This window comes from Vigna angularis, chromosome 4 (assembly GCF_016808095.1).
Source record: "Vigna angularis cultivar LongXiaoDou No.4 chromosome 4, ASM1680809v1, whole genome shotgun sequence".
NCBI classification, from domain to species: domain Eukaryota; kingdom Viridiplantae; phylum Streptophyta; class Magnoliopsida; order Fabales; family Fabaceae; genus Vigna; species Vigna angularis.
Window position 1 is genome coordinate 29449193 of NC_068973.1, and position 8767 is coordinate 29457959.

At 46.4% G+C, this 8767-nt stretch overlaps 1 protein-coding gene across 1 annotated transcript; it reads left to right on the forward strand.

Annotated features, from left to right (window-relative positions):
* The first annotated feature begins 3681 nt into the window (after positions 1-3681).
* LOC108330432 (uncharacterized) lies at positions 3682-8262 on the forward strand. Its single transcript, XM_017564917.2, has one exon. It carries the CDS (start codon positions 3682-3684, stop codon positions 8260-8262), a length of 4581 nt encoding a protein of 1526 aa, XP_017420406.2.
* Positions 8263-8767: the final 505 nt, after the last annotated feature.

Below are 8767 nucleotides of genomic sequence, written 5' to 3' on the forward strand. Positions count from 1 at the left end.
TTTGTTTGATCTTATATGATTTTACTTTATTTAATTTGATTTTATGTGATTTTTATTTCATTTAGATTTAATTTTATTTGATTTTACTTTATGTGATGTTGTTTAATTCGGTCTAATTTTATTTGATTTTATTTGTTTTCATTTTATGTGATCTTATTTTATTAGATTTCATTTTATTTAGTTGATGCTAATATTTAAGCGGATTTTATTTTATTTGATTTTTTTGTGATTTTGTTGTATGTAAATTTATCTCATGTGATTTTATTATTTGTTTCTATTTTATTTGATTTGTTTAAGTTGATTGATTTTGATTTTATATTATTCTATTTTATTTTGTTTGATCTTATTTTTATATGATTTTGTTTAATTTGATTTTATTTTTATGGAATTTTATTTCGTTAGTTTTTTTGAAATTAATTTTATTTAATTTGGTTTTATTTTATTTTATTTCATTTTTAACTTTTTGTTTTGCCGACACTTACTCCATTCACTAGAAATTAAATAAAAATTTGGTCCAGCTGCCTTTTGTCATCAACCCACTCGCTCAATTATGTTACCAATTTTTAATCTTTCACGTGTAACTTGGGCAGCGAGAGAGGGATGTTGGGGAAAAAACGGGATCACGATTCATTAAAACGAGTTCTCCAATATTCACATATTCGAAAAATAAACTTAAGGCCTGCCACCTCTTTCTTTACCTTTCAAAAAGGGCATGTGGCTCTGAAGATGGTGGTGGCCATGGCAGCGGCCTGGTGCTGGTCGAGGGAAGAAATTTTGAAGGAGCAGAAATGAAAGAAACCCTTGCGGGTTCTGATTGAAGGAAGCAGAAAAGAAAACGAGCTCTAAAATCAATGGAGAATGGGCTCACCATTACACTTTGCTCCTTACACCACCAGTTTTTATCTCTTACAACTCTATTCTCATTTTTATTATTTTGGACCCGTTAAATATTTGCTGTGTGCAACCCATGATTGCTATTTTATTATTTCTTATTTTTACTTGCAACACTATAACATCAAATTCACTTTCTTAATAAAAAATTTCAATAAAAATTGTAAAAAAAAATAAAAAATTATAAAATAGAAAAAAACAATAAAAAGATAAAATTATAAATTATAAAACTGGTTTGTAATGTTTCTTGTATTTAAAATTTTCTTTAGTTAATAACTAAATAAGATTTATATATTTTCTATTTTTCATTTATGTAAATATTATTGTTTTTTCCATTTTAATAGAAAAATTATAAAACAAAAATAAAATTTAAAAAATAATAATAAAATGATTATTAAACAAATTGCGATATGAGTACTTCTGCAATCATACGCATCAACTTAGTGCTTATTACTTAAAATATAAAAATATAAAGTCGTATGGATCGACCCAGTGCTCATTACGCAAAACAATAAAAACAAACAAAAAGTCGTAGCCTAATGCTCATTACGCAAAATTTAAGTATTATATCAAAATACCAAAAAATTACAAAACATAAAAAATATCAAACTTTCTTACATGCAATCTGAGTCACAACTATGTGATCCTTGATTCTCCATAAAAAATAAATGGGGATACGTAGGAGCAAGATTTCCAAACAATCAAAATTATCCTTAATCATTTTCCAAACAATTTCTCAATTTTCCAAAAATATTTTTCTTCCATTTTTATTGTCTTGTATTGTTATTTTCGGGGAAAATAACCATTTTGAACACCACATCAACTTTGCACGTTTAATTAAAGTTACTGCTTTCAGGAGACGCTGTAGGGTGCTAACACTTTCCCTATGTGTAATCAACTCCTGAACTCAAAACTTTGATTTCGTAGACCATGTCTTTATTCTATGGTTTTTTTCGTAGTTTTCTAGAATAAACTATGGTAGTGATTCCAAACTCCTATTTTCAAATCATTAATTAGTTTTAAAGAGTCTTGTCAGTCATTCTCCGTCGCGATTCCAGTTGGGACGCACTGCAATATTAGGGAGGTTATTTTCTGGAGTTTTCAAAAACCTCAAGTAATTTTTGGCGATTTAACTAAAAGTCGTAGTTATATTTTTTTATTTTTTAAAACTTTTGGACGGTTTATATAGGAACCGTTCATAATATTTAATTTATTTTTGTTATGAATATTTTCTCAGTCTTTGTTCTCCTTTATAAACAATCGTGTTCTTTTTTTTTTATTCTTGTGATTTAGGGTTAAGGTTTCGAAGGCGGTTTTGAAAATTCATGTTTTCTATAATTTATGAAAACTGGTGAATCTTATCATTCTTCAAACCTAACTTGTGGAGTGGTAGATCTTAACAGTAGGCACTCTATCACCGGCAAGCTTGTTGTACAATTGGCTGTTGATTTTGATGAATGTTCTTCTACTCGTGTTGCAGTTAAGAGGATAAAAGTTCTTCTACTATGTGCTTTACCATTCTTGATAACTTCCTGATCTCTTACAATTTTAGGTAGACAGTGCAAGAAGACTAGGCTTTGATTTACGAAGATTGGAAAGAGAATATTCTCCCCTTATTGGATTTAGCACCTTTAAAGCTAAACCTGAAATTCTTTGACATAGAACAATACTTTCCTGCGAAAAGTCTTATATCTTCACAATCCTTTGAGATTGATGATTACCATGGTTTTGGCATGGTTCCTGTACCAGCGAGGACCGGGCGCCGTACGAAGGACGCCCATGAGGAGACGGGCGCCGCCCAAAGGACGCCCATGTCACACCCGCCACAGACGAATGTTCGACCGACCAAGTAGGTACGGATTGAACCTAGTCCGTACAAACTCCCCTACACCAGCAAATGTTCGGCGTCGCGCATATGGACACCCACTAGAGGTCGTCCGACCATCTCGGTGCCTATACCGACCACCTGGGTAGAACCTCTGTCTAAGAAACTTTGAAGAACTCAAGGGATTCCGTCACCACGAGACAGCGCCGCACTCTCCATGCTCACAAAAACTGTTCTACAGGATGACGCCGAGAGACGAACGTCTGGTATCATCAAGTGCCGGGCGACCGTATAGAAGTTCGTCCGCCCAACGAAGTGCCGGACGACCGAACAGAAGTTTGTCCGCCCAACGAAGTGCCGGGCGACCGCATAGAAGATCGTCCGCCCAACGAAGTGCCGGGCGACCGTATAGAAGTTCGTCCGCCCAACGAAGTGTCTGGGGACCGCGTAGAGGATCGTCCGCCCAATGTAGTGACCGAGTCGTCCATAGGAAGGACGAACGCCCGTTTCATTTGGGCAGACGCCCGTATCACACTGATCGGCCAAATCGCTAATCACTGTAGTTCAAGTAAATTAACCTGATTTAGAGGTAAGTGGAAATTAGGGGCTATTGGGCTGATTGGGCCGTGATTAACTTTTCACTAAACCCAAGCCCATAGCGAAAACTATAAATACAGGTTCACGGTGAGTGGTAAGGTAGGTTACATGGCATGCACATTTATTGCTACCTCTTGACAAAAGCCATTACTCAGAAACTGACTTTGGCATCGGAGAATCTTTTGTAGGTCTCCACCCCTCTGGACCAAGAAGGAAGTCATAGCTTGAGACGAAGATCCACCGCTGAGTCAAGATCGAAGGAGAACTGGAAAGTTGAGAACCGCACAGCCCTACACATCCGAAACATTTGGCGCCCACCGTGGGGCCGTGTGATTTAAAAAAAAAACCCAATGGTGACCACGAGAAACATGAGCATGGACGATCCCGCGGAGATGATGCGCGTGCTACAACAAAAAATGGACGAGATGCAGCAACGTCACGAAGAAGAGATGGCGGCAGTAAAGGCCGACTGCGAAGCCCGGATAGCCCGGGAGATGGGGCGGCTGGACAAGGGAGAACGAGTGAAGGATAAAGGAAAAGGGGTGGAAGGAGAACGCCCGCCCCCAGATACCGAGGGCGATAAGACTTGGAGGCCTTCCGGATCGGAGGCAGAAGAAAGCAAGGTTAAATCGGTGCAGGCGGAGAGCGCTGCCGAGGACGGGCGGATGATAGTCAAGTCGGAGCTTTCGTCCACTTTACTACTTCCATTCACCCAGAACATAATGAACGTCCAAATCTCGGAGCAATTTATGGCTCCGCAGTTCAAAATGTATAACAGGGCAACGCATCCCGCGTCCCATATCCAGACATTCTCGAACGCAATGGCGTTCCGAACAGGCAACGACGCCATTTGGTGCCGAGCATTCTCGCTCTCGTTAGAAGACGAAGCACTGGAATGGTTCAACACCCTCCCTCCTAATTCCATAGAAAACTTTACTGGATTGAAACAACTGTTCATCAAACAATTCGCGGCCAGCAGCACTCAAGATTTGACCGTGTTTGAATTGATGACCCTCAAGCAGGGGAAGGACGAAACGCTACGGACGTTTATGGATAGGTACCAGAAGACTGTCCGTCGCGTAAAAAGCCTGACCCCCGAACTCGCCCTTCACTATGTCCTGCCGGCCCTAAAGCTGGGACCGTTCAAGGATAGTGTCTGCAGGCGTGCTCCTAAAACAATGGAGGAACTGAGGGAGAGGGCAGCTGACGAGATAAGGGTGGAGGAGATGAAACTCTCCTACAAAAAAGAGAATCAAGAAGTTAGGGGAGAAAGGACGGACGGTAGTAAAACCGGTTCGTCGATGAGAAAAACGTTCGGCCTTAGACCCGGGGATCAGAAGAAAGGACCCCGTTTTCAACAGTATACACCTTTGAACGCATCAAGGGAGAAAATTCTCCGGGAGGCCCTGAGTGCAGAGTTGATAACGGAGCACGAGGGACTCCCAACATCAAAGAACGCTGACCGGAGCAAACACTGCTCCTACCACAAAAACATGGGTCACAGCACCGAAGACTGCTGGACCCTCAAGGACAAAATAGAGGAACTTATTCGGGCGGGAAAGCTCAAGAAATACGTCCGAGACGAGCGCCCGCCGCAACCGACCGAACGGCCTACACAAAGACCGGCCTACCGTAAGGATAAGCCGCGAAATCCAAAAGCGGAGCGGCCCCGCCAGGAGAGGCGTCCAAGCCGAAGTCGAAGCCGCAGTAGGGAGCGCCCCTTGAGGGGGCATATCAATACCATTTTCGGAGGATTCGCGGGAGGAGGGTCATCTTCCTCCGCCCGTAAACGACATATTCGAGCCCTCCATTCCGTCCATCTGGTCGATAAACCGCGCCGCTCCTTGCCGCCTATCACCTTCTCGGACGAGGACTTTCACGCCCCTGATCCCGACCAAGACGACCCGATGGTCATAACTGCAGAAATAGAACGGTACGGGATAAGCAAAGTTCTGGTCGACCGAGGAAGTTCGGTCAACATCCTTTACTGGAAGACTTTCCAACAGATGGATACCTCTGAGGATCTGATCGTCCCCTACGATGGGCAGATAGTGGGATTTGCAGGAGAGAGAGTTGACACAAGGGGGTACGTGGAGTTGAGGACGAGGTTGGGGACCGGACGATCTAGCGAGGAGAAGAGGGTCTGGTATCTGCTGGTGGAGGCCAACACGTCGTACAACGTACTGCTCGGAAGGCCATGCTTAAACGCTTTTGGAGCGATCGTCTCTACCCCCCACCTCACGATGAAGTACCCCTCCGAGAAAGGAACTATCTGTACGGTCCGGGCGGACCAGAAGACGGCACGAGAGTGCTACGCTGCGGGGTTGAAGTTGCACGTCCGTCTACAAAAAAGGCGGGCGGTCGGCTCTGAGGTGGCCATGGCAGACCTCGACCCTAGAACGAACACCGAGGACCGCCTGGAACCTATTGGGGAAACCCAACCTATCTTGATAGGAAGGGAATCCGATCAAACCACCCTCATCGCCAGGGGGCTGAACCCTGAGATGGAAAAGGAGCTGAGGGCACTCCTATGGGAAAACCGGGATCTATTTGCGTGGACGGCGGCGGATATGCCGGGCATCCATCCCGCAATAATGAGCCACAAGCTCTCGCTTTTCCAGAATGCTCGCCCCATAGCCCAAAAGAAGCGGAGAATGGGCGAGGAGAAGCGTAAGGCCGTGGAGGAAGAAATGGAGAAATTGAGGAGAGCAGGTTTCGTCCGGGCAGTCACTTACACCACATGGCTAGCTAGCGTGGTCATGGTCAAGAAGGCCAGCGGGAAGTGGCGCATGTGCACTGATTACACGGATTTGAACAAAGCCTGCCCGAAGGATTCACACCCTCTACCAAGCATTGACGCCTTGGTGGATGGCGCTTCCGGGCACCGAGTACTGAGCTTCCTAGACGCATATTCCGGTTATAACCAGATACCCATGTATGGGCCGGACATTGAAAAGACAGCATTCATTACGGAAAAGGCTAACTTCTGCTACGAGGTTATGCCGTTCGGCCTGAAGAACGCGGGGGCGACATATCAGCGCCTAATGGATAGAATCTTCCGTGACCAGATAGGCCGGTGCATGGATGTATATGTGGATGACATGGTGGTCCGGTCAGCTGACGGAGAGGGACACCTTAAGGACCTCGAGGAGGTTTTTCGCCAAGTAAGGAAATTCGGCATGCGCTTAAAGCCCGCAAAATGTACGTTCGGGGTAACAGCCGGAAAGTTCTTGGGCTTCATGCTAACATCCAGGGGGATTGAGGCTAACCCGGACAAGTGCGACGCGGTATTGCAAATGCAGAGTCCGACAACCCTTAAGGAAGTGCAGAGACTGGTCGGACGCCTCACTGCTTTATCCCGATTCATCCCCAAGTTGGCGGAGCGGATGAGGCCGGTCCTACGTAAGTTGAAGAAGGGGACCGGCCCGACGTGGGACGATGAATGTGAGCGAGCGTTCCAGGACGTCAAGACCCTTCTTAGCAACCCACCGGTCATGAGCCGCCCGGTCCCAGGCGGAGATTTGCACATCTTCTTAGGAGTGTCCAAAACGGCCGTCAGCGCCGTATTGATGCAGGAACGGGCTCAGGCGAGGCTAGTTTACTTCGTCAGCCGCACCCTCTTGGACGCAGAAACCCGGTACCAGCGGGTAGAAAAGGTGGCCTTGGCTTTATTACATGCCTCCCGAAGACTTCGTCCTTATTTTCAAAGCTATCAGGTCATAGTTCGGACAGACTTCCCAATCTCCAAAATCCTTAGGAAGCCAGACCTGGCCGGACGGATGGTAGCATGGGCGATAGAACTCTCAGAGTTCGGCTTGCGCTATGAACCAAGGGGATCGGTTAAGGGCCAACATTTGGCGGACTTCGCGGCCGAATTACCCCCTTCCGGCCAGGATGACTGGAACTTGTACGTAGATGGGGCCTCTGGCCGCTCGATCAGCGGGGCCGACATCGTACTTGAAGGCCCCAACGGATTCTTACTGGAGCATTCTTTGATATTTAAGTTCAAAGTATCCAACAATCAAGCAGAGTACGAAGCCCTTGTGGCCGGCCTCGAGCTGGCAAAGGACATGGGGGCGAGGAGGATAACCTGTCGGACGGACTCTGAGCTAGTGGTGGGCCAAATGAATGGCAACTTCCAAGTCAGAGAGGAACGCCTTTTGAGGTACTACCAGAGAGCAACCGAGCTTGCCAAAGCGTTCGACAAAGTTGATATACAGCATATCCCCAGGGAGCAAAACACGAGGGCGGACGTACTGTCCAAACTCAGTTCGGGAAGGGAAAAGGGGCAGTTGACTACTGTCGTACGGCAGGTTCTACTACAGCCTTCCGTGGAATGCGCGTCAGTATCCAGCGGAGTACAAGATTGGCGGGCAGGAATCCGGGAAATCATGAACCGCCAGGATGAGGGGCGGATGGTAGGTCCGGGCGAAGCTAAGAGGGTCGCCCGTTATCTTATCGTGGGGGATGACTTATACCGAAGGGGATTCTCCTCCCCTCTCCTTAAGTGCTTGGGGGCTGAAGAGGCATACTATGTCATGGACGAACTTCACAACGGCGTTTGTGGTCTCCACACGGGCTGGAGGACGTTAAAAGCCCGGCTACTAAGAGCCGGATATTATTGGCCTACCATGGAGGCGGACACAAGAGCGTTCGTCCAGAAGTGCGTCCCCTGTCAAGAACATTCCAACAATCCCCACCTTCCGCCGCATGCCCTACATTCAATATCATCCCCTTGGCCGTTCGCCCAATGGGGAATGGACATCGTAGGACCGTTCCCAGCGGGGCGGGCACAGAAGAAGTTCCTTTTGGTGGCGGTTGATTACTTCACCAAGTGGGTAGAGGTTGAACCTTTGGCAACCATCACGGCCGCCCAGGTCCAAAAGTTCTGTTGGAAATTGATATGTCGCTTCGGACTCCCTCAGTCCATCATCACAGATAATGGCTGACAGTTTATTGACAAAAAACTTGCCGAATTCTTCAAAGGGCTAGGGATCAAGCACATCACCAGCTCTGTAGAGCACCCCCAGACGAACGGTCAAGCAGAAGCAATGAACAAGACCGTAGTCTCAGAACTTAAGCGGCGTTTGGGAGAAAGGAAGGGAGCGTGGGTCGACGAACTACCCGAGGTCCTATGGGCCTATAGATGCACACCTCATGGAACCACAGGCGAGACCCCTTTCAACCTAACCTATGGTACTGATGCCATGTTGCCGGTTGAGCTGGGTGAACCGTCGCTAAGACGGGAAGTTGAAGACCTGAACCTCAACGACCAAGAGTTGAGGATCGAGTTGGACTCCCTGGACGAACGGCGAGACCGGGCGGCACTGAGAGCCGAAGCATGCAAGCGAATGGTAGAAAGAAAATACAACTCCAAGGTCCGGCCTAGGAGCTTCCAGGAGGGAGACCTAGTATGGAGAAAAGCGGGCGACGCCCGCCGAAACCCGGCACACG